At 41.0% G+C, this 27262-nt stretch overlaps 1 protein-coding gene across 1 annotated transcript in view; it reads right to left on the bottom strand.

Annotated features, from left to right (window-relative positions):
* Positions 1–2450: 2450 nt before the first annotated feature.
* LOC140481218 (dicarboxylate carrier UCP2-like) overlaps positions 2451–27262 on the bottom strand; it is a 32861-nt gene continuing 8049 nt past the window's right edge. Inside the window, exons 3-8 of the mRNA XM_072577066.1 lie at positions 13551–13767; positions 12597–12804; positions 10833–11030; positions 6238–6339; positions 3622–3802; positions 2451–3086 (exon numbers count right to left, since the gene is read on the bottom strand). Of these exons, the coding sequence (XP_072433167.1) occupies positions 2987–3086; positions 3622–3802; positions 6238–6339; positions 10833–11030; positions 12597–12804; positions 13551–13676 (915 nt within the window). The 5' untranslated portion in view covers positions 13677–13767 and the 3' untranslated portion in view covers positions 2451–2986. The remainder of the gene's footprint in view (positions 3087–3621; positions 3803–6237; positions 6340–10832; positions 11031–12596; positions 12805–13550; positions 13768–27262) is intronic.

Genomic DNA, 27262 nt, shown 5'->3' with positions numbered 1-27262 from the left:
ATACTGCAAAGACTATAGATCATAACAACACTGTTGCAATAGTACTGAAGACTTGTGCTCCAGAACTTGTCACAGCCTAGTCAAACAATTTCAGTACAGCTACAATAGTTGCATCTGTCCCAAAACATGGAAAGTTGCTCAGTTATGCCCTGCTCACAAAAAGCATGACAAACACAATACCTCTAATTACCACCTGTCAGAGAAATTTGCCCAATAGGTTAGAGATCACAAAACACAACTCGAAGTGAAATGGACAGTTTATTGCAAGCGATATAGCTGGAAGAGAAAACAGACCAGCTGACACAGAACTGACCGTCTATACAGGTAGATCAGATTTCTCTTCTCAGAGCTGAGGATGAGACGAGTTTTATAGTAATGCTGCACAATGACTAATTAAGAAATGGGTAACTACAATGTATCTGGAAATAGAGTAAGCTAGTTACAAGGAAAACAAATTGGAAAACAAATATCGGATGAATGTCCTGTTCCTTCACACAGTGCCAACGGTTCCATTCCTCTTCACAGGGGAGTGGAAATGTCTCTTCTGAAGTGGTGAGGTGCTTCCATTGTACTGTGCCTGGAGCATGTCCTTGGGTGCCTCTCTGTCTGACCTGCTCTTTGTGTGGCTTTGGTATTGCTGGGTTGTGAAACTGCCCTTGGGGCTTTGAGATATCTGTGGGGGCTCTGTCATTGTCCGTGGGAGCTTAAAGTGTATTCCCTTGTCTGCGTGCTGTCTGATTCGACTTGAGTTGCTTGGGAATTCTGGGTGTTCTGGTACAGTTTGATCAATTTTGCTTTTTTTGGGCCTATCGTGGGTTAGCAAATCTTTTCCCACACCACCCTATCAGTCAACTCTTAATTATCAGTAAAGTGATGTAAGGTGTAATGAGCTGTGAGATCCAGCAGCATTTGTTTGGTAATCTGCTCAGTAATGCTCAGTTTGGGTTCTGCCAGGACCACTCAGCTCCTGACCCCAGTTAAAAATCACAACGCCAGGTTATAGTCCAACAGGTTTATTTGGAAGTACTAGCTTTCAGAGTGCTGCTCCTTTACTCTCATAGCATCATCCTACTAGTCATCTGTTTCATCCTCAACCACAACGTTTTCACCTTTGACAACTAATTCTTCATCCAGATGGGTACCTCCTGACATCATTTCAAATGCAACTAGAAGAGCTGAATTCAGGAGGAGAGTGAAGAGACTGCTCAATGCAGTATTTCACAGAATGTGACACTAGAACAGCTGTAATAAAACTAGAATCAATGGGATTCTGGGAGAAAACTCTGCTGGTGGAATATTAACTGGCAAAAGGAAAATGGTTGTGATTTTTGGAGGTCAAACATCTCCACTCCAGAACATCTCTACATGAGTTCCTGAAAATATAGTGTCCTAAGGCTAACCATCTTCCCTTCACCATAACATTAGAAGTGGGGATGTTTGACTGATGATTGCACAACATCCTACCTATAAGTGAAGCAAGATCAGGATAATGTCCAGGTTTGTGCTGAAAAAGTGGCAAGCAACATTTGCACCACACAACTGCCAGCTAATGACCGTTGTCAATAAAAGAGTGTAGCAAATATGTTCAGAATCACCGAAACCCACATTCAGCATCCTGGGGGTTAAACACTGAACTGGACTGGACTAGCCATAGCTACAACAGCAAATCAGGGGTTAGCAATTCTACAGTGAGTAACTCCTTTTCTGACTCCCCAAAGCCTGTCCACCATCGAAATGGCACAAGTCAGATGTGTAATGGACCACTTTCCAAATGCTTGAATGAGTGCAGCTCCAATACACACAAGAAACTTGACACCATCCAGGATGAAACAAAGTCTGCTTGATTGGCACCACATTCTCAAGCATTCATTCTCTTCACCATAGACACTTTCTCCCTCCACCATGTGGACTTCCACGATCCATGCAAGATATTGGCTTCTGGAACTGAAAGCCAAAGCATCACCAAGCCAGTCAACAAGCATGGACCCTAACAGCTTAAAAGAGAGTGCCGATCATCAGTATGTATCCTTCGACAAGGTGCATTGCAGAAATTTGCTCAAGCTCCTTAGCACCTTCCACCACTATCTAGAAAGAAAAGAGTAGCAGATATATGGGAACACTATCACCTAAGTTCCCCTCTAAGCAACTTGCCATTCATCCAGTGTCATTATCAAATTCCCAAAACCCCATCCCTAATAGCATTATGGTTCTACCTACACCACAATGAACTACAATGGCTCAAAGCAGCTGCTAACCAACATCCTCAAGGGCAACTAGGAACAGGCAATAAATGCTGTTGCTGGCAGCATTACCCACATCCTATGAACGAACAAACAGACTTAAAACAATTCTCAAGTGCAAATCTAGCTATAAAATTCATCTGTATAATAGGCTGTACAAATTATTCTTCTCAAAATAAGAATGTGTCACATCTATAAAGACAATGAGAGTATTTTTTAAATGAATGTTTTATTTTAAATAGAACAGCAACAGTACAATTGAGTGTAATAAAATCAAACATCACTCCAAATCAAAATGGAAGTTCTACCTGCATGGTACTTCCACACAGTGATATGTTCCAATCACCAATAGGCGCAAAGGCACAAAATTAAGAGTGGCTGTTTCCTGCTGACAGTTGTGTCAAATTTGTTGGGAGTGTTGGAGGGGTGGGAAAGGTAGAAAAATTATGCAAACAATTAGTTCACATGTATCCATGGTAAAACAAATCTGCTGTGGCCCTTCTGGATAACAGGATACATTGTTTCAAAAGATAGATATGAAAATCAGTAGTGAAGAATTTAAATATCATATAGCACAATGGAACATTGCAATTTAAATCCTGAAACTGTTCCCAAGGTCTGTTTGGAGTATATATGCAAACTTCTAAAGAAAGAGGTAGGAGGAACTAAAAAGTTATTATTGGTATACAAGTTGTGCAAACTCAGCAGCTAAAGTTACGCATTATTTTTGTTTACAGAGAAGATTCTTAAGAAAGCCTGGCTAACATCAAAGCTCGTTTCAGCTGTTCATATGTAACGAACATCACTATGTTCCAGGACCCCAGACGTAGAAATGATGGCATAAACCTAGAATGAAATAATTAGATTTAGCTGGTTGTATAAACATGCATGAGTATACATTCAAAACATATTTGCTACACTGTGTTCAGATTGGATATAGAAACTATATTTTATGCAAACATCCTCTTAGGGTTTTATGATGATTATTCTGGATGCCAACAACTGGAATCCACATTAAGCTCAGATCTTAAATTTATGAAAAATCACATAAGTAGAAAGCAGCTTAATTTTAAAATCAGTATATAATTAAAATGGTGGAATTAAATCAATAACATCAAGGAGATGCCCCAACCTTTATCAAACTCCTCTCCAACTCTCCACTCATCTCCTTTCAGCCTCTCATGAAAGTGTTGATTGTAATCCACTAAACAGCTTCCTTATTTTTGCTTTCAATTACTGAGATTCAGTCCTCCTTTTGCTAATACGTACCACCCTGAATTACAGTATCAATTACAGAATTAAAGTAACATCCACTAATTATTGAAACCCGAAGCCAGCATTTTCCTTCACTAAATTACAGACATTAATGATGATTTCCTACCCTTTATAGAAGGCTGTAAGACCCTCCTTTGTAAACATGGTTACTGCACAGTTGAATGCACTTCTGTATTGGCCAGGGGCAGAGTTCATGTATCTTGTCTTCACTACATCGACAGGTGAAGCAATAACAGTTGTACAGAATCCAGCACCAATAGCAGAGGAGAAGTGGCATGGAAGGTTATCTGCAGTGAAGATATTCAGTTTAACAATAAATTTTAGACTGATTGTTTAATCCCATTGTTTTAGGGCCTATTAAATAGAAGCAGAAGTAGTTCTAAGAAACTGAGAAAAGGATTGTATTTAATTTGCGAAGACAGAACTTTGATGGTCCCATAAAACCCCATTAATAGGTTTCAGCATTTCCTCTTAAACAGATTATTCTTATGCAAGTTAGCTCACTGAGCTTGAAGGTTTGTCTTCAGACATTTCGTCACCATATTAGGTAACATCAGTGAGTCTCTGGCGAAGCGCTGGTGGTTTGTCCTGCCTCCCTATTTATAGGTCTTGGTTTCTTGAGGTGGGTGATGTCATTTCCAGTTTTTGTTTCCCCAAAGGGAGGTAGATAGGATCTAAATCGATGTGTTATTGATGGAGTTCTGGTTAGAGTGCCAAGCCTCTAAGAATTTTCATGCATGTCTTTGTCTCGCCAGTCCTCGGACAGATTTAGATTCCCACTACCTCCCCTTGAAAAAACGAACCAGAACATACCTATCATCAATCTGAGCTACAAATCTTCTCAAAAATCAGATTTATTGATAATAATTCCTGGTGTAGCCCACAGGATATTACACAAAGCACTCCAAATGCAATAACATCACTGACCATCTCCTACTTCAAAAAAAGTCACCATCTCCAGCTTTAGGTAGTTAATTTTAATTAGATATAGCTTTGGTTACTACAACTAAACAGGCCTTTGAGGAGGAGATTAGGAGAAAGTGAGGACTGCAGATGCTGGAGATCAGAGTCAAAAAGTGTGGCACTGGAAAAGCACAGCTGGTCCTGCAGTATCTGAGGAGCAGGAGAGTCGATGTTTCGAGCATAAAAGTGACTAGCTGTGCTTTTCCAGCACCACACTTTTTGACTTTAAAAGGAGAGAAGCATGTTTCACTCATAAGACAATAAGAAATAAGAACAGGAGTAAGGCGTTCAGCCCCTCAAGGCTGCTCTGCCATTCAATAGGATCATGGCTGTTCCAATATTCCTCACACCCAATTACTTGCATTTTCCCATAACTCTCTACTGATAAGAATTATGTACAACATCTATCTGTCCATCTATATGTGGCCATTCTGTAGGAAAGAAATACTGGGCTGAGTTTTGCTTTATTGATAGAACAGGAGCCAAACTCTTTCCAGGTCTTTACTGTGCCAAGACAGCACGCAAGAAAAATGATTGCCCATTAAAGACAAAGGTGAGGACTTCTTCTCAGAGAGCGGTGAACCTGTGGAATTCTTTATAACAGAGGGCTCTCAAAGCTGGGTCATTAAAGTATATTCAAGGCTGAGATAAACAGTTTTTTTTTAAAAATAATGTCCCGCCTCTCTATTTATAGGTCTTGGTTTCTTAAGGTGGGTGATGTCATTTCTGGTTCTTTTTTTCAAGGGGAGGTAGTGGGAATCTAAATCTGTCCTAGGACAGGCGAGACAAAGACATGCATGAAAATTCTTAGAAGCTTGGCACTCTAACCAGAACTCCATCAATAACACATCGATTTAGATCCTATCAAGAGCTATGGAGAAAAAGGCAACAAAGTGGAGTGTAGGATTCTCACAGTAGCATGATCTCATTGAATGGTAGACTTAACCCAATGGGCTGAATGGCCTAATTCTTTTCCTACATCTGATAGGACTATGGGATGTTCTTGGGATGAATTTTTGTCTTCTGCTGTAGAGACAAATTCCCCCAAATGCTTGTTTTTCATGATTAATTCCCTAGTCTCGCCCTCTAGGGGCCTAATTTACTTTAGCGACTCGCTTCCTTCTCATATGCTTGTAGAACTCAATATCTGTTTTTATACCTCCTACTCTCATATTCTAACTTCTTTATTTTTAAAAAAGTCATTCCCTTATTTGTTTATAAGCTTTTCCCAATCATCAGGCCTACTATTAAATCCCAACAGCACGCTGTGACTTTTGTTTCATTTGATACAATCTTTAACTTTTTGTTCATCCGTTGACAATTTAAGGGAATCACTAACAATTGTTTAATTACAAAGATTATTTAAGTAACATAACAGGACCAGTTATGGTTAAAAAAAAAAATCACGTTATCCACAAAATACCCATTAGTAAGTCACTAAATCTGATTTGTGAACACTTTGGAAGTACAAGCTATATCCAAGATTTAGGAACTGCTTACACCAGGCAGCAGAAATACATTTGTAACAGTACTGAGTCCTTCACAGACTAAAAATCACATTAGATTTCAAGACAAGTACACACGTTAAACACAATATGGTCAAAACTACTACTCAATTGTATTTTTCCTGGATTAATAAAGTGAATGGATTACTTCTTAGAGAAGGTCAAATGTATTCAACTCAAACTTGAAAATTCCTCATTTTAGAATTGATAACATTCCAATGTGTAAGCAGTAGGGAATCTCATCCAACACTTACCACTCAACAGACCATTCTTCATCAATAGATCCTTGATCAGATCGTAGGTAACAAGTTCTGTACAGTTCACAATGGCATTACGGGTAATATTTGGAAAAGTCCCTGCAGAAACAGTTAAACATAATAGATCATACTTCTGTTAACTATGGGCCATCAACTATCATGATCATCAAACTGAGTGTAACCCCGATTCAAATGGAGAATGCAGGAGGGCATGCAAAGAGCAGCATTAAGCACATTTAATGGTGAGATGTCAACCAAGTGAAGCTATAAAACCAGTCTACTTGTCAAATAGAATAGACAGGGCTAAGCAAGCCCAATACCAATGGATCATATCCGTGCTCTGCACTCAACACATAGTTGTAAACAGCTCACAGGAGACAGTTCTGCAATTAGACCTATCTTCAATGATGGGAGAACCCAGCACAGTGTACAAGAGAAGGTTGAAATATTCATATCCAGCTTTAGTCAAAAAAAGTGTCTATCCATTTTGCCTTCCACCTGAGGTCCCCAGGAACACCGATGTCAGTCTTCATCCAATTCAATGGTCCAGCAAGTCTGCTCCAGAACTGGCCTCACCCACTGGTTCTAGTACAGTTGTAACACTGGCATCCATCCAGAAATGTGGAAAATTGTCCATAATGGCAAGATAAGGTTCACAAGGTCAATTATCACAGAATTTGACTGAGCATGGAGTCATATGCAGAACGAACGATGGTTGTGTTTGTTGGAGCACAAGTATCACAGTCTCAGGACATCTCTGCAGAAGTCCCTCAACATAGTGTCCTCAGCTCAATCATCAATATCCCCTTCATCAATGGCCTTCCTCTGCCTCACTTCACTGTCTCAGAAGTGGGGATATTTGCAGATGACAACAATGTTTAGCACTTTTCCTGCGACCACAGACATTGAAACAGTACAGGTCTAGGTGCAGCAAGACCTGCACAATCTGTTATTTGTCACTTATCAGGTCCAATTACACCACAAATTCCAGGCAATGATCATCTCCAACAATATAGAATATAACTAGGTAAAAACACAGACTGCAGATGCTGGAAAACCAGATTTTGGATTAGTGGTGCTGGAAGAGCACAGCAGTTCAGGCAGCATCTGAGGAGCAGCAAAATCGACATTTCGGGCAAAAGCCCTTCATCAGGAAGTCACTACCATCTCCGAATCCCCACTATCAACATCCTGAGACACACCACTGGCCAAAAACTGAACTAGATCAGAGATATAAATACTCTGGCTACAAGAATAAGTCAAAGCTCGGAATCTTGCAACATGTACTCACCACCTGACTCCCCAAAGTCTATCAATCATCTACAAGTTAGGTGTATGGTAGAATATTGTCCACTTGCCTGGCAACCCATCAACTAATTTCAACATTCACTCCCTCCACCACTGCTGCTTCTGGAACTGTGTGTCAGTGTGTTCTATTTACTTGTACTGTAGAAACTCAGTAAGGTTCCTTTGCCAGCACCTTGCCACCTCTACCACCTTGAGGAATAAGCACAGCAGATGCAAGGAACGGTAATACCTGCCATTTCGCCTCCAAGCCCTCAAGTTTCTAGACTTGGAAATATAAAGCTGTGCCTGCACAGTGTCAAAATCCTGAAACTCTCTCCCTAACTGCAGTGTCAGTCTAAGGACTGCAGCAGTTCAAGGCGGCAGTTCAGCATTGCCTTCTCCACAGCAATTAGGCTTGTGCAATAAAATGTTGGCACGGCCAGTAATGCCTAAAAGAGCAAATAAATAAGAACAAAAACAACAGATCCACAACTTTAAGTGCAAGCTCCAGTGCTCAATGCTGAACAGACAGGTTTGTGGAAATTGTACCAGGAGGCAGTCCTGTACAGGATCTGGAATTCTGATATGTATTCTCAGTGCTGAATATAAAATAAAAATCACAGCTTAACTCTCAAAGTACAGTTATAATGTTGTTTTCATCCTACATCCGATAGTCCCACTTGTATTGAATTTAGCAGCTACATTTGCTGGATATTTTCCAAATCAACCTGTTCAGAGATTATGACATCTCTGGAGCAGGTGGGACTTCAACCTGGAGTTTCCTGGCTCAGAGGTAGGCACACTACCACTGAACCACAGGAGTGCCTCAACACTATGAGCTACAACAATCCAAAGACTTAGAGTCAGAGATGTACAGGATGGAAACAGACCCTTCGGTCCAACCTATCCACACCGACCAGATATCCCAACCCAATCTAGTCCCACCTGCCAGCACCTGGCCCATATCCCTCCAAACCCTTCCTATTCATATACCCATCCAAATGCCTCTTAAATGTTGCAATTGTACCAGCCTCCACCACATCCTCTGACAGCTCATTCCATACACATACCACCCTCTGAAAAGGTTGCCCCTTAAGTCTCTTTTATATCCTTCCCCTCTCACCCTAAACCTATGCCCTCTAGTTCTGGACTCCCCGACCCCAGGGAAAAGACTTTGCCTATGTATCCTACCCATGCCCCTCAATTTTGTAAACCTCTAAGGTTACCCCTCAGCCTCTGATGCTCCAGGGAAAACAGCCCCAGCCTGTTCAGCCTCTCCCCTGTAGCTCAAATCCTCCAACCCTGGCAACATCCTTGTAAATCCTTTCTGAACCCTTTCAAATTTCCCAACATCTTTCAGACAGGAAGGAGACCAGAATTGCACACAATATTCCAACAGTGGCCTAACCAATGTCCTGTACAGTCACAACATGACCTCCCAACTCCTGTACTCAATACTCTGATCGATAAAGGAAACCATACTAAACGCCTTCTTCACTATCCTATCTACCTGTGAGTTCACTTTCAAGGAACTATGAACCTGCACTCCAAGGTCTCTTTGTTCAGCAACACCCCCTAGGACCTTACCATTAAGGTGTATAAGTCCTGCTAAGATTTGCTTTCCCAAAATGCAGCACCTTGCATTTATCTGAATTAAACTCCATCTGCCACTTCTCAGCCCATTGGCCCATCTGATCAAGATCCCGTTGTAGAAAACTGATAGAAGTTATTCTTCTCATTATTTCTTTTATTGTCAGCCACATTTAACTAAAGTTTCTCATGTAAAATGGTGCCAATATCAACTTGCCAATCCAAATTGATAAAAATATGCAATTCCAGTTTGAGAAATAGAGTACAGGTTTGTCATTTCTGCTGCATAAAAAAAAGTCAAAGTCCCAGAGAATCATTAGGCAGAGAGAACTGGTTTACCCGATGGTCACCACACCTCAGGCAAGTGGCAAAAGGTGAGAAGGCAGGACCTTCATGGTAACCTGAAGTAATGCAGAATAGAGCAGAATTTTCAAACAGCTTGCAGGCATGCTCCTGCTGCTAGTGTACTTTCATAGATGCTTTGGAAAGGGAGTGAGTAGGTGCAGACACCTACCTACCCTCTAAAAGCACCTGTTGAAGCTACTCTGGACCTATCCAAATGATCTGCTGAAGACAGCGCCCAGCTTGATACATCCCTGTGGTAGGTTGGAGGGCCAGTCAGAGGCAAGATTTCCCTGACACAAACACGAGCCACATTTTAAGCATTAACTTTTTAAAATCAATAAATAGAATAAATGGGGGAATGATAATGACATAGCAGTAAATATGCCTATTGACTAGTCATTCAGTATGCTAAGCAAATGCTCAATAACATGGTTACAAATCTCACCAGGGGAGCTGATGGCATTTAAATTCAATTAATTAGGAATTCATTGTATCAGATTTGGTGGTAGTTTCGCAATTAACAAACTGTCTTTAAAAACCCCACCATTTCACCAATGCCCTTTAAAGAGGAGGAAATGTGCTGTCCTTATCCAGTCTGGCCTACATTTGACTCCAGACCCACAGCCATGTTGGAGATTCTTAAGTGCTTTTAGAAATGACCTAACGTTCCACTCAGGAATAGGCAACAAATACTGGCTTTACCAACAAGCTTATCACAGAATAAAGAAAAGTTTGCAGATAGGGCTCGCTTGTTAAAAAGGGAAGGCGCTCCTAGAGGCAGCTTGTTCCTGTTAATTGTCAGCCTCTTCCAAAGCCTCCCTTTTCCTGCTGTCAGCTATTCCAGATTCAGTCCCAATGGCAGACCTGGGAAGCAGGGACGAATACACAGTTCCTAGTTTCTGAACTTTTCATGGGATGTGGACATTGCTGTCAAGGCCATCTTTCATTTCCACTGAATGGAGTTGCTTGCCAGGCCATTTCAGAGAGCAGCTAGGAGTCAACCACATTTACATTTGTATGCAGTCACACAAACCTGATGAAAGTAAAAAAATGGGCAAATTTCCTTCCAGATGTTTTTCTGGTTACCATTGCAGAGAAGAGTATTTTAGTCCAAATTCTATTAACTACATTTAAAACTTCACCAGCCGTGATGATGGGATTTGAACCAGTGTCCTCCAAGTATTAATCTATACCTTTCGAATACTAGTCTAGTGACATTATAACCATACCACCATCTCCCTACTGTTAAACAAATACTCCCTGAAGACAGCGGAAAGAAGTAGTCAACAGATTTCCAGTTAACTGAGAAAGGTAACATATTGGCAATTACAATTTGTTCCAAAATAGAATTATAACTGCAAGGCACATACCTTTCCATAATCCCCGAACACCTTCTTCCTTGGCGATGGTTTTATAAGCTTCAATGGTGCCATTATATCTTCTGTTTGAACTGGACAGATTTGCTTGTGCTTGAAATCTTACTTTCACCACATCAGTTGGTTGGGCAAAGGCCACAGCCATGGCTCCTGTGGTACAACCAGCAAGTAGGCGGCTTCCAACACCAACATCTAAAATAATTCAACCAGTGGTGAAAAATAGTCTGCATGACCAATTTTATTTTAAATCAGCTAAACTGAAAAGTGAATATTTTGTTTTTGAATTTGCCCGATTTTGAAAAATGATCCAAATGGAGGACAACAAAACCTGTGTGTGGTGTTTGAATGAAGACCAAATGGAGATACCAAAACATTGCTTAATCTTCAGGTTTCCTTATAATTTGCATCCACTCAACTAACTGTTGTCTGATCACTATTTCCAATTATGGACAAAAGCTGGTGTCAGTGGGCTGATGCTGCTGCTTGACTTTGCTGAACCACAAGAAATAGGGATGATTCCTGTGGAGGTTGTCCAACCGCCAGTGTGATTGTGGCTGATATTAAGCTTCAACCCACTTTCCTGCCCACTCTTTTATCCCTCTACTCAGACCAAAAATTGGTGAAAATATTTAAAGCCAATATCGACCAATGTAGGATTCACAACAATTTTGTATAGGCAAAGATTCACAAACAGTTACATAAACTTTTCATCTCAATCGTAAATGATCACCCTCTTATTCAGAGGATGTGTCCCCATGTTCTAGAATGAAGGAAAACATGTTCAGAGTGTCTTGTTTAGCCCCTTCAGTCTCACATATATTTCAATTGGATCAATCTCCAATTCTTCCAAATTCCAGGGATAGGCCCAATTTGCGCTCTCTCTCTCTCTCTCACACACTCTCAATGTGACAATCCTCTCATTCCAGGGACGAATCAAATAAAATGTCTGCTGGACTACTCCAAAGTACATCCTCCTTTACATATTGAAGACCCAAATGACACAAGTACACCAGGATGTGGTTGCACCAAAGCCCTACACAAGTACAGCAAAACTCCTGTACTCCCATGCACTCAAGGCCAATATACCATTTGGCTGCTTAATCAGTCGTTGTCCCTGCTAACCTTGTTATTTCCCTGTACGAGCACAGCCAAGTATTTCTGAACATTTATAAGTTTCATACCTTTTAAAAATATTCCCCTTTTCTTTTTTTATGACCAAAATGAACAATCTCATCACAGCCTGCCCACATTATATTCTATCTGTCATTTTACTGACCATTCACTTACCCTGTCTATATAAGTTTGTAGCTGGTGTCCACTTCACAGCTTTCATTTCCACCTAACTTTGCATTATCGGCAAGCTATTTTTAACCTGGAGGTTAATCAACTAGCTTCACCAAAGTTTAGCTTCCAATGTCTTTTTAAAAGGAAAAAAAAAATATTTTTTTAAAAAAGTCAAAATAAATCAGCCCTGTGCAACCTAAAATTGGTTCAGAAAACTGTAGGTTGCTCAATACCTAATCTTTCCCAGACTGGTTTGACATTACAGTCACAAATACATTTTGATCTAAATCACCCCTAAATCAAATTAGAAGCCCTCAATGTGTATCCTCTGGCATAGTTAAGTTCATTAAAATTAGATGGAAAAGAATCCAAAACACTGCCCTATCTGGAGAATCAGACATTCTCACATTATTAAGTGGTGTAAGCAACTCAAAGGTATGACATTTTGCTAGTTAAATTATAAACCATACTTACGTTCAGATCCTTTGGTATAAAACTGTTTCACAGAATCATAAAGTCCGATGCGCACTGAAGCAAAACTCATCTGACGTTGGAGACCAGCTACTAGACCACTGTAGAGACTTCTTGGTCCCTCAGTCTTGACCATTGTAGTTATGGTGCCAAAGACACCTCTATACTTTACGGTGGCCATTTCTGCATCAGACTTCAATTCTCCTTGAATCTGTGCAGGACAAAAATCGGATGAACAGGCGCTTTGTGAGATTTGGGGTCAGCCCAACTCACATGTAGACTAGTCTAACACTTAGGCATCCCAGATCCAGCACTCGGTCATCACAGGGTATTTCCAGCTTGATACTTGTAAACTGCTATTCGTAAAAAAATTACATATATGGAAATATTGTGAGTAGATGTTTGAGAAGCAGAAAGTCTCAAAATTTAATCTCATTGTTAATAAGTGAGGCCAAAGTGGGCAATGTAGCACAAGCACTAAACACCAAACAAACAAAAAGATCAGCAGCTACTAGAGTGACATTTCCAATTGTTAACATATGTAGATGGATACAAGTTAGATAGTACTGGCATTTACTTGTGGGAGATCAGCATTCAGGATCAAATCCCTACATTTGCATTGCTAATAACGGGTCCCGTATGATGGCACACAATCGGAGACTCAGACGATAGCTTTAACAGTGTAAGTGCAGAAAAATGGGCATTAAAATTGTTCTCAAATCTGTACCAAATAAAGCCCACGCGTTCTTAGAGATGCTGGAACTGTGCAAAACAATCTAGCATTATTGCCAAGAAATGTTCAGTGCTTTTGGTACATTTTAAAAAGTTATTGAAAATGTTACAGCGAAGGTTGAAAGTGAAGAATTCGCAACAATGTATCAGATCAAGTCAGGTGGTATGCCAATGTTGATGCTGGTCTAAGCCACATACTTACATTGTACATTGCTTGGAACTTACCTGTAATCTGACTTTAGCAGTGTCCAAAGGGAAGGTGAACAGGTCAGCGATGCAAGCGGCTGTTCCAGCACCAATAAATTTTACCGAGGCTGTGGGAGGAACATCTGTGGGTTTGAAGCCAACCATTTTCAGAAATGGTACGATTTAGCAGTGAGTGACGAGAAAGGTCAGGGAGTGCAATATAGTGATCAAGAAGACAAATGCACTCTGCCCAAGCCTGTGAATAAACAATACAACTGTTCAGTTTCTATACTCTGTTTACCAATCTGTGATGATTACACAATGATAGGGGAAATTAATTCCTCACCTAGGATCAAAAGGAATTGCTACTATAATCCAGAGTGATTTTGGGAAGACATGATTTAACTTTCGTATTGGAAAGAACAATGTCTAAAAACCTGTGTGTGAAACCACTTCTATAGCAATATAAATAGAAATTGTTATGGCATTCAAGACAAGTCTGCCAAACTTATTTTTTGAGATGTTGAGAAAGAAAGATTTGTTACATCTTATGGACTTATCAGGTACCTCAATTCTTGGCACATACCCATGAACAGACAAAATTAAGGATACCAGCCAAGATAAAAAAGTAAGGAGATACATTTGAACTAAATTGTTAATACTGCATCTTGACTGCAGTTTCATATGAGCAGATCTCTCAATCCAAACTCTTCATGGCCCTAACTCTGAATTCTAAATTGGCAACCATGTGTGCATGCATGAGAGAGAAGATTGAGACAGAGAGAGAGTGCGAGTGTCTGCCTGATGACTCCATCATTACTAGCCCTTAAAAATACTCCTGCTGCAAGTGTAATCTCATTGGCTGCCTTTGAGTGCAGAAGTGTAGAGACAAAAAAACTGCAGATGTATAAGGTGCATTCATAATGAAGGCAGGTAGTTAGTAAATCAACTATAAACCATTACAATACTTTAACGTGCTTCCCTTCTGAACAAAGATCAGTACACTTAGCAAATGTGAACAGCCCAAGAATCTTTCAACCAAGATTACTTTTAGAGAACAGAATTGTAAAAGTTGCAAGTTCTGGTTATAAGTTTGCTTGTTGAGCTGACAGGTTTGTTTTCAGAGGTTTTGTCACCATGTAAGGTAACATCAGTGAGTCTCCGGTGAAGCGCTGGCGTTCTGTCCAACTTTCTATTTGTGTCTTGATTTGTTAAGGTGGGTGATATCTTTTCTAGTTCTTTTTCTCAGAGGTTGGTAAATGGGGTCCAAATTGATGTGTTTTTTGATGGAGTTCTGGTTTGAATGCCAGGGCCTCTAGGAATTCCCCGTGCATGTCTGTTTAGTTGTCCTAGGATGGATGTGTTGTCCCAGTTGAAGTGGTGCCCTTCATCTGTGTGTAAGGATATTAGTGATAGTGGGTCATGTCTTTTGGTGGCTAGTTGCTGTTTGTGTATCCTGGTACCTAGTTTTCTGTCTGTCTGAAGTCGTGTTTGTTACAGTACTTGCATGGTATATTTTGTACACAGCACTCATTTTGCTAGTTATTGGTATAGGGTCTTTTGGGTACATAAGTAGCTGCTTCAGTGTGTTGGTAGGTTTGTGGGCTACCATAATGCCAAGGGGTCAGAGTAGTCCGATAGTCATCTCAGAGATGTATGGTAGTGTGGCTCGAGTTTCTGGGTGTGTTGGGTCTACTTGTTTGAGTTTGTTATTTAAGAATCAGAGGACTGTGTTTATCTGGAAAACAGGACAGAATACCAGCACTTCACTGGAGGCTCACTGATAATGTTACCTAGCATAGTGGTGAAATGCCTGAACACAAACTTGCCAGTTCCGCGAGCAAACTTACAACCTGAACCTCAACTTGAGCTACACTTCGTCTCAAAAATTTGCAAGTTCCCTTTTACTATTAGGATTTTTTTGAAAAAATTGTTTTTTGCCTTTGGCAATTTGATCTTATCTGATAAGCATACACATTATTTAGATCCTATCAGCCATTTTTTCTCAGGACAAAATCCTGAAATTTCCTCCCCAAAGGCATTGTGGGTCTACTGACAGCACATGGATTGCAGTGGTTCAAGGTGGCAGCTCACTACCACCCTCTAATGGGCAGCTAGGGAAAGGCAATAAATGTTGGTACATCCAGCAATGTCCAGATCCCATGAGTGAATAAAGAAAATTACAATTGACCATTTCCTTTTTTCAAATTTAGAATTTAGAGATTAGCAAAATACAATTTCAAATGAATTAGCAAAAGGTTTGCAATAACAAACTGTAAAATTTAATACCACTGAGCCTTTTGAATCCACATTACTGCTCATTAAGTTAAGCTAATTATGTTTTTATTGGTAACTGCAACTAACATTCATCAGCACAGAACGATGGAGTATACCCAGGTTCAAGTCCCACTTGCCCCAGACCTATGTTGTAACATATCTGAACGTATTGATCAAAACAAAATCTACATCAGTCAGCACAAACTTGTCTAGGTCCTGCTCTGGGATAGCATAGATGGCTTTACTGGGTGCTGTTGTGGCACAAATGATAGTGTCCTTGAGCTGGAAGGGCCCGGTTCAAGTCACACCTGCTCTAGAGATGGTTCACATCACAACTGAACAGATTGATTAAAAAAAACACATCTAGAATAATGGAGCACAGGAGGCCATTTAACCCATTAATGTGTGCCAGCTGTTTCAACAGCAATTCAGCCAGTTGCACTTCCTGCCTCTTTTCCCATTTCCTTGCAACTTTTTGCCTCCTTTGCATTTATCCAATTCCCTTCTGAAAAATTCATTTCTATCACATACAACTTTAAAACACCCTTGCAAAAAACATAACTCCAAATGCCTCCTTAATCACTTGCATACTAACTCTGCTCTAAGCACAGCAGCTCCAGCTTCTTCAGACTACCATGTAACTGTGATCCTTCACTCCTGCATACGTTCTGGTAAATCTCTTCCATGCCTCCCAACAATGGGGAATCATTTAGGAGAGTGATTGAGAGAGTGTATCATAACGTTTATGTAGACGATAGAAAATGACATTGGTGAACCTAAAGGAAGAATAATCAACAGGTAGAGTTAACGTCAATGAGACAAGAACAGAATTGAACTGGAGGTTGATGTGAAAAGCAGTATCTAAACAACAGGTACCTCCAAATTGAAGATGGTTTGGGCATAGATAGGGTATAGGCAGAAGTGGGTACTGCAGATGCTGGCAATTAGGAGTCAAGATTAGAGTGGTGCTGGAAAAGCACAGCAGGTCAGGCAGCATCCGAGGAGCAGGAAAAATTGACATTTCGGGCAAAAGCCTTTCATCAGGAATGAGAAGATTGCCCGAAACGTCGATTTTCCCTGCTCCTCGGATGCTGTCTAACCTGCTGCGCTTTTCCAGCAACACTATAAATCAAAGATAGGGTATATTCTGTCAAAAAAAAAGGGGAAAAACCTACCTGGGGAAACAGCTTTCTGAACAACATTTGGATGGGAGATGAAGTTAAAAAAATAAGGTATGCTCACCAGAGGTGTTGGTTTTAAATTCTATTTTCAACCTAAGATGAATAAAAGTTTCAGAAGGCAATGATGTAACAAATATGAAAAGCAAATGAGGGATTATATATATAAAAAGCAAAGAAAAATCTTAAAATCTTCCATAAGTGCATCAATCATGAAAGGAGGACTAGGACTGATTGGAGACCAAAAAGGGGATTCACTCATTAGCCCCTTTTGTGTAGGAATCAATTTTTAAACAGCCAGGGTCAGAGACTTTGTCAAACTGTCCTAACACTTTGAAGATTTGTACACAAACAATCCCAGGTTTATGTTTTTACATCTCCTTTAAAATTGTACCATTTAACATGCATTGTCTATCCAAATGCACACTTATGTGACAGTTTCACATGTACCAGAATGCTTCCAGGAGTAAAGGATTACAGTTACATGGGAGTTTAACATCACCTGCCAGATTTTCAAAACTTAGGAGTGGAGTGTGCTATTAAAATCAATGTACATCCAAAAAAAAAGTGGTCTGATTATTAAACTCAGGGTCAGGCCAGCAAATTTCCCACTTCAGTCCAAAAAACTAGCAGCCATGATGTTTTTATCTGTTCCACAATTCAAAGGCTTTCCAGTTAAAGATGGTGCGAAAAAGGATTAAAATCAGGGTAGATTTTTAAAAACAATTCAGAACAACTGTGTAGTTGTTATCCTGGCAGAAGATTAAAGAATCTTTTCTCAGGGGCTCTGCAATCTTGTCTGCAAAATCTACCTTCTTCACATGAAAACAAGCACAATATCTTGACTAACACAAAAGGTGCTAAAACTTTGTTTGCAACTGATTTGTACAGCTATTGAATTTGACTAGATTTTATTGGATGCTAGCTAGGAAAGCAGGAAGCTCGAAATCTGTCAACATGGAGATCAGAAAAACAGAAATTGCTGGAAAAGCTCAGCAGGTTTGACAGTATTTGTGGAGAGAAAGCAGAGTTAATAAGACCTTAAGACATAGGAGTGGAAGTAAGGCCATTCGGCCAATCAAGTCCACTTCGCCATTTAATCATGGCTGATGGGCATTTCAACTCCACTTACCCGCATTCTCCCCGTAGCCCTTAATTCCTTATGACATCAAGAATTTAATAATCTCTGCCTTGAAGACATTTAGCGTCCCAGCCTCCACGGCACTCTGCGGCAATGAATTCCACAGGCCCACCACTCTCTGGCTGAAGAAATGTCTCCGCATTTCTGTTCTGAATTGACCCCCTCTAATTCTAAGGCTGTGTCCATGGGTCCTAGTCTTCTCGCCTAATGGAAACAATTTCCTAGCGTCCACCCTTTTCAAGCCATGTATTATCTTGTAAGTTTCTATTAGATCTCCCCTTAATCTTCTAAATGCCAATGAATACAATCCCAGGATCCTCAGCCGTTCCTCGTACGTTAGACCTACCATTCCAGGGATCATCAATGTGAATCTCCGCTGGACACGCTCCAGTGCCAGTATGTCCTTCCTGAGGTGTGGGGACCAAAACTGGACACAGTACTCCATATGGGGCCTAACCAGAGCTTTATAAAGTCTCAGTAGCACAACAGTGCTTTTATATTCCAACCCTCTTGAGATAAATGACAACATTGCATTCGCTTTCTTAATCACGGACTCAACCTGCACGTTTAGCTTTAGAGAAACCTCAACTAGCACTCCCAGATCCCTTTGTACTTTGGCTTTACAAATTTTCTCACCGCTTAGAAAGTAGCCCATGCTTGTATTCTTTTTTCCAAAGTGCAATACCTCGCATTTGCTCACATTGAATTCCATCAGCCATTTCCTGGACCACTCTCCCAAACTGTCTAGATCCTTCTGCAGCCTCCCCACTTCTTCAGTACTACCTGCCTGTCCACCTAACTTTCTATCAAATCGGCAAACTTCGCTAGAATGCCCCCAGACCATTAATATATAATGTGAACAGCTGCAGCTCCAACACTGGACCCTGTGGGACACCACTTGTCACCAGCTGTCATTCCAAAAAAGAACCTTTTATCCCAACTCTCTACCTTCTATCAGACAGCCAATACTCAATCCATACCAGTAGCTCACCTCGAACACCATGGGCCTGCACCTTGCTCAGCAGCCTCCCGTGTGGCACCTTATCAAAGGCCTTTTGGAAGTCTAGGTAGACCACATCCACTGGGTTTCCCTGGTCTAACCTACTTGTCACCTCTTCAAAGAATTCCAACAGGTTTGTCAGGCACGACTTCCCCTTAATAAATCCATGTTGACTTGTTCTAATGATGTTTTGGGTCCAGTGATCCTTCTTCAGAACTGATATGTAAGAGTAAATGATAGATGGAGATAGAGCTGGAAGACAGAGAGAGGGAGACAGGCAGAGAGAGATTAATGAGCTCAAATGGTGAATCCTGAAGGTTACAGAGGCCCCACTTCAACACACGGTGTTCCCTGGCCAACGTCACTGTCTCGGGATGGGCAAGCTGGAAGACAGCATCTCATTTTCTGCTTCAAAACTAATTACCTCAGGCTGAACCTTACCCATTCCTTTCTCTGCCCAACTGCTTCTCTCTCTCTCTATTCCATTTTCGTCTATCATTTACTCCTCTCCAACCCAACCCAACCCCACCCCAACTCCGTCTTCTCTCCAAAGATGCTGCCAAACACTGAAATCACACCTATCCCATCATTAGGAACAAGGTGGAGGATGCAATTAGAATCAGAGAGACATACAGCAGGGAAACAAACCCTTCAGTCCAACTCAGCCGTGCCAACCAGATATCCCAAATTCAACTAGTCCGATTTGCTAGCATTTGGTCCATATCCCTCCAAATCCTTTCTATTCATATATGCATCTAGATGCCTTTGAAATAATGTAATTGGATCAGCCGCCTCCACATCCTCTGGCAGTTCATTCCATACATTAATTACTCTCTGCATGAAAAAGTTGCCCCTTAGGTCCCTTTTATATCTTTCCCCTCTCACTCTAAACCTATCCCTTCTAGTTCTGGACTTTCCCACCCCAGGGAAAAGGACCTTTTCTATTTAGTCTATCCATGCTCCTCATGATTTTATACACCCCTATAAGGTCACCCCTCAGCCTCCAACACTGAGGAAAAACAGCCCCAGCCTGTTCAGCCTCTCCCTGTAGCTCAAATCCTCCAACCCTGGCAACTTCTTTGTAAATCTTTTCTGAACCCTTTCAAGTTTCACAACATCCTTCATAGGAAGACCAGAATTGCACGCAATATTCCAAAAGTGGCCTAATCAATGTCCTGTAGAGCCGCAACATGATCTTCCAACTCCTGTACTCAGTACTCTGACCAATAAAGGAAAGCATACCAAATGCCTTCTTCACTATTCTATCTACCTGCGACTCCACTTTCAAGAAACTATGAACCTGCACTCCAAGGGCTCTTTGTTCAGCAACACTCCCTAGGGCCTTACCATTAAGTGTAGAAGTCCTGCTCTGATTTGCTTTTCCAAAATGCAGCACCTCACATTTATCTAAACTAAACTCCATCTGCCACTCCTCAGCCCATTGGCCCATCTGATCAAGATCCTGTTGTACTATGAGGTAATCTTCTTCACTGTCCACTACACCTCCAATTTTGGTGTCACCTGCAAACTTAGTAAATACAATTATGTTCACATGCAAAATCATTTATATAAATGATGAAAAGTAGTGGATACAGCACTGATCCTTGTGGCACACCATTGGTCACAGGCCTCCAGCAACCCTCCACCACCACACTCTGTCTTGTACCTTCAAGCCAGTTCTGTATCCAAATGGCTAGTTCTCCCTGTATTCCATGAGATCTAACCTTGCTAACCAACCAGTCTCCCATAAGAAACCTTGTTGAACTCCTTACTGAAGTCCATAGAGATCATTTCTGCTGAACTGCCCTGAATCTTTGTTACTTTTACAAAAGAACTCAATCAAATTAGTGAGACATGATTTCCCAAGCACAAAGCCATGCTGACTATCCCTAATCAGTCCTCGCCTTTCTAAATATGTCTAAATCCGGTCCCTCCAGATTCCCTCCAACAGCTTACCTACCACCAGACTCACCAGTCTATAGTTCCCTGGCTTTTCCTTACCACCTTTCTTAAATAGTGGCACCACATTAGTCAACCTCCAGTCTTCTGGCATATCACCTGTGATACAAATATCTCAATAAAAGGGCCTAGCAATCACTTTCCTAGTTTCCCACAGAGTTCCAGGGTACATCTGACCGGATCCTGGAGATTTATCCACTTCTATGCATTTCAAGACATACAGCACCTCCTCCTCCTCCTCCTCTATAGTATGGAGATTTTTCAAAATGTCACCATCTATTTCCCCACATTCTATACCTTCCATGTCCTTCTCCACAGTAAACACGGATGCAAAATACTTGTTTATTATCTTCCCCCATCTCCACTCATAGGCTGTCTTGCTGATCTTTGAGGGGCCATATTCTCTCCCTAGTTACCCTTTTGTCAATGTATTTATTAAAAAAACCCTTTGGATTCTCCTTCGCTTTTGGCAAGTAAAATTATCTCATATTCCTTTTTTGCCCTCCTGATTTCCCTCTTATGTATACTCCTACTGCCTTTATATTCGACGGATTGATTCAAAACTGCCGTCTATACCTGACATCTACTTCTGTATTTTTCTTCACCAAAACCTCAATTTCTCTAGTCATCCAGCATCCCCTACACCTACCAGCCTTTCCCTTTAAAAAAGGATCATAACTGGTACTGCAAAGCTGACACCATGGATTTGTAGATTTTTAAATATAATTGTTTGCAGAAATTTTAAACATTACTTATTTAACAGAATGTAAAACATTAGCATAGTTGCAAGACAGTCGTAGAGTCAAAGATGTACTTGCACAACGTAATTTTCTAAAATAAATAAATTTAAATTTACCATCTGCTGACTGTAATCAGTTTCCTTTTATGTCAATGCATAAAGCCAGAGGTACTTCCTCAATGATTTGCATTACCACTCTGCTCATTTTCAGTTCTACTACAGGCAGTGGTCAGTAATTCAGCTCAGCTATATTATGCATCAGTTAAGTTGATGAATTGGGGGTTTCGTGCTGGAAACTAGTTATTGGTCAAATATGTGGCACAAAAAACATTACTGCAGAAAAGGAACAGAATTCCAGTTTTAAATAGGATATCATGGGATGTCCTTGTTCCTAAATCTAGCTTGAGAAAATTTAGAGATTTTTTTTATGAGACTGCCTCTTTAAGCAGGAAGTTATGGTGAAGGTAAAGAACAGGAAAATAATTTGTGCATGCAAGGACCTGAAGGTTTTTCAGAGTGGTGGGAGTTTCATTCTATTTATATGGGACAGAGAGGAAGTAGTGAGTCTTTGAATCCATGTAGGAGGGCTAATTCTCACACAATTTTAGCATTAGTAGGAAGGCAGGATAGCATCTGCAGTTTTATGCACGATCCACTCAATAAGCACCTTTAGACAGATTCCGAATCAAACAAAAAGGATGGGTAAATTGGCCAATGGTGGAATCATGGAATAAACTCCTTACATGAAGTAAATTTTTAATCTAAACATGGTTTTCTGCAAGAGCAATCAGATCCCTACCTCACCATTCCCTATAAAGCAATTTTTAAAATCCGAAATGGATCCCATTTCTCCTTTGAAAGCGATATTGTATCTGCCTCCACTACACCGTACTGAGCCAGCCATGAAAATACACAGTGACAACAAGGGCACGACAGATGCTAGTAACTCATCATGTAACTCCCCACAGCCTATCCATTATCTGCAAGGCACAAGTCAGGAATGTGATAGAACACACTGCACTTGCCTGGATGGGACCAGCTCCAAAAACACTCAGGAGGACACCCTCCAGGACACAAAATGTCTCCTAATTTGACTCAGCACATTCGAGACTGAGGAAGGTTAACTCTTTCTCTCCACAGATGCTGCCAGACCTGATGAACTTGACCAACAATTTTGATTTTTGTACCTTCAATACTTAGTCCATTCACTACAACTGCATAATGACAACAGTGTGTACCATCTACAAAATTCACTGCAGGAACTCACATCAAGGTTCCTGCAACAGCACTGTCCAAACCCACTATCTCTACCACCTAGGACAAGGGCAACAGATACATGGGTACATTACCACCTGAACATTCTGTTCCAAGCCTTTCTCCATCCTGACTTTGAAAATGTAGCGCAGTAACCTCACTGTTGCTAGGTCAAGATCCTATACCTTCCTTCCTAACAGCACTGTGGGCGTACCCAAGACAGCAGCATTTCAAAAAGGCAGCTCACCACTGCCTTCTCCAGGACAATTATGGATAGGCCATTAATATGGGCCTAGCCTTCAACAGCCACATACTGTGAATATAAAAAACTCTTGGGCTTTTTAAAATACAATATTACAGTTGGACTGTGAGGCATTGATGCAAAAATTAAGGTTTAAGTTAGTTAAACAACTTCTTTTAAAAAAAGCTTCCAGTTAAAAGGATGACTGAGCTATTCCTTGAAAGCTGTATTCAATATACTGGCTGTGCACTGCTGGTGACATTCAATAATGCCAGTCACTAAGTAGGTCTACATGGTCTAAATAGACAATAGGTGCAGGAGTAAGCCATTCTGCCCTTTGAGCCTGCACCACCATTCAATATGATCATGGCTGATCATCCTTAATCAGTATCCTGTTCCTGCCTTATCTCCATACCCTGGATTCCACTATCCTTGAGAGCTCTATCCAACTCTTTCTTAAATGAATCCAGAGACTGGGCCACCACTGCCCTCTGGGGCACAGCATTCCACACAGACACCACTCTCTGGGTGAAGAAGTTTCTCCTCATTTTTGTCCTAAATGGTCTACCCCATATTTTTAAGCTGTGTCCTCTGGTGCGGCACTCACCTTTCAGCTGAAACATGTTTCCTACTCCAGAGAGTGTCCAATCCTTTAATAATCTTATATGTCTCAATCAGATCCCCTCTCAGTCTTCTAAACTCAAGGGTATACAAGCCTAGTCGCTCCAGTCTTTCAGCGTAAGGTAGTCCCGCCATTCCAGGAATTGACCTCATGAACCTATGCTGTACTTCCTCAATAACCAGAATGTCTTTCCTCAAATTTGGAGACCAGAACTGCACACAGTACTCCAGGTGTGGTCTCACCAGGGCCCTGTATAGCTGCAGAAGAACCTCTTTGCTTCTATACTCAATCCCTCTTGTTATGAAGGCCAGCATGCTATTAGCCTTCTTCACTACCTGCTGTACCTGCATGTTTACCTTCATTGACTGGTGTACAAAAACACCCAGATCTCTTTGTACTGCCCCTTTACCTAAATTGATTCCATTTTAGGTAGTAATCTGCTTTCCACCAATCTGTTCTTGCCACCAAAGTGGATTAACCATGCCGTTTAATGTGGATAAATGTATCTGCCATGCATCTGCCCACTCACCTAACTTGTCCAGGTCACCCTGTAACCTCCTAACATCCTCCTCACATTTCATCCTGCCACCCAGCTTAGTATCATCAGCAAATTTGCTAATGTTATTACTAATATCATCTTCTATATGATTAATATAGATTGTAAAAAGCTGCGGTCCGAGCACTGATCCCTGCGGTACCCCACTGGTCACTGCCTGCCATTCCAAAATGGAGCCGTTTATCACTACTTTGTTTCCTATCAGCCAACCAACTTTCAATCCAAGTTAGTACTTTGCCCCCAATACCATGCGCCCTAATTTTGCTCACTAACCTCCTATGTGAGACTTTATCAAAAGCTTTCTGAAAGTCCAGGTCCAGAGTCAGCATGGATTTATGAAGGGAAATCACGCTTGACTAATCTTCTGGAATTTTTTGAGGATGTAACTGAAGATGGACGAGGGAGATCATCTACTGGATCTCCCTTGTCCATCTTCAGTTACATCCTCAAAAATTCCAGAAGATTAGTCAAGCATGATTTCCCTTCATAAATCCATGCTGACTCTGACCTATCTTGTTACTACTATCCAGATGTGTCATAATTTCATCCTTTATAATCCAGCATCTTTCCTTCCATGGAGGTCAGACTAACTGGTCTATAAATTTCCTGCTTTCTTAAAAAGTAGTACAACATTAGCCACCTTTCAATCCGCAGGAACTGATCCTGAATCTATCGAACTCTGGAAAAGAAGTGTTTCTAGTAGCTAAACAAATTGACTTTAGATTCATCACAAGCTCTACAGCAGAGTCTTGGTAGTTATTTTAAATCAAATCTGTTTGGGCACATTACAACACACCTCTGGGTTAGGTGGTGCTAGAACACGGACATCTAGAAACTCAAAATAGGAGGCCACCGTTCAGCCGTTTGAGTCTGCTGTCTCATTCAATATGATCACATCCAATCATCCAACTCAATTCCCTATTCCTGCTTTGTCCCCATATCCTTTGATTGCTTAATCCCCAACTACTCAGGGAGACTGGTTAGCAAGGTTAGATCATGTGGAATACAGGAAGAACTAGCGATTTGGATACAGAACTGGCTTGAAGATAGAAGACAGAGGGTGGTAGTGGGGGGGTAGAGGGGAGGGAGGTGTTTTTCAGACTGCAGGCCTGTGACCAGTGGTGTGTCACAAGGATCAATGCTGCATCCACTGCTTTTTATCATTTATATAAATGCTTTGGATGTGAACATGGGAAGTATAGTTAGTAAGTTTGCAGAGGACACCAAAATCAGAGGTATAGTGAACAGTGAAAAAAAAAAAGTTACCTCAGAGTACAACAGGATCTTGATCAAATGGGCCAATGGGCTGAGGAGTGGCAGATGGAGTTTAATTTAGATGAATGCGAGGTGCTGCATTTTAGAAAAGCAAATCAGAGCAGGACTTATACACTTAATGGTAAGGTCCTAGGGAGTGTTGCTGAACAAACAAACTTTGGAGTGTAGGTTCATAGTTCCTTGAAAGTAGAGTTGCAGGTAGATAAGATAGTGAAGGTGGTGTTTGGTATGCTTTCCTTTATTAGTCAGAGTATTGAGTACAGGAGTTGGGAGTTCATATTGCAGCTGTACAAGACATTGGTTAGGCCACTTTCGGAATATTGTGTGCAATTCTGGTCTCCTTCCTTTCGGAAAGATGTTGTGAAACTTGAATGGGTTCAGAAAAGATTTACAAGGATGTTGCCAGGGTTGGAGGATTTTAGCTACAGGAAGAGGCTGAACAGGCTGGGGCTGTTTTCCCTGGAGCGTCGGAGGCTGAGGGGTGACCTTATAGTGGTCTATAAAATCATGAGGGGCATGGATAAGATAAATGGACAAGGTATTTTCCCTGGGGTGGGGAAGTCCAGAACTAGAGGGTATAGGTTTAGAGTGAGAGGGGAAAGATATAAAAGAGACCGAAGAAGCAACCTTTTCACAGAGGGTGGTGAGTGCGTGGAATGAGCTGCCAGATGAAGTGGAGGAGACTGGTACAATTACAGCATTTCAAAGGCATCTAGATGGGTATATGAATAGGAAGGATTACAGGGATATGGGCTAAATGCTGGCAAATGGGATTAGATTAGGTTAGGATATTTGGTAGGCATGGACGAGTTGGACTGAAAGGTCAGTTTCCATGCTGTACATCTCTATGACTCTATTACTATATCTAACTAGTGACATTGTACGCTTTTCATTTGTTCTACAGTATTCCTGTACTCAAACATAAATGAAAAAAATCTATATCTAACTCCTTCTTGAAAACATTCAATGATTTGGTCTCAAAAACCTTCTATGGCAGAGAATTCCACAGGTTCACCACTCTCCAGGTGGAGAAGTTTCTCTTCATGGTCTATCCTGTCTTCTTAGTCTAGACCACTACCTCTAGTCCTGGACTCCCTGGTCATCGGAAACATCCTTCTTGTATTTATCTGGTTTAGTCTGGTTAGATTTCTATGGAGATCCTCCCTTGTTCTGCTTAGTTCCAGTGAAAGTAAACGTCAACAACCCAGTTTCCCTTAATAAGTCAGTCCTGCTATCCCAGGAATGAGTCTGATAAACCTGGATGAGGAGGGAACACACAGAAGAACATCCTTCCTCAGATAAAGGAGGCCAAAAATAGCCTGGCTCAGAGATAGGGGGCCACAAGAGGCCCTCATTAACAAAGCTTTTCCTGCGTGTCATTAAGTTTGTGTCAAGAGGAACGTGTTTTGGAGCAAAGATGTTTACGTGCAAAGTCAGACAAGTTCTTGTGAGTCAATAATAGACGACCTGTCGAAAAGAAAAACAAGGTATTGTTCCTGCAAACATTTG

The sequence above is a fragment of the Chiloscyllium punctatum genome, chromosome 9 (assembly GCF_047496795.1).
Source record: "Chiloscyllium punctatum isolate Juve2018m chromosome 9, sChiPun1.3, whole genome shotgun sequence".
Classification (NCBI taxonomy): domain Eukaryota; kingdom Metazoa; phylum Chordata; class Chondrichthyes; order Orectolobiformes; family Hemiscylliidae; genus Chiloscyllium; species Chiloscyllium punctatum.
This window is presented reverse-complemented; position numbering and strand designations above follow the sequence as displayed.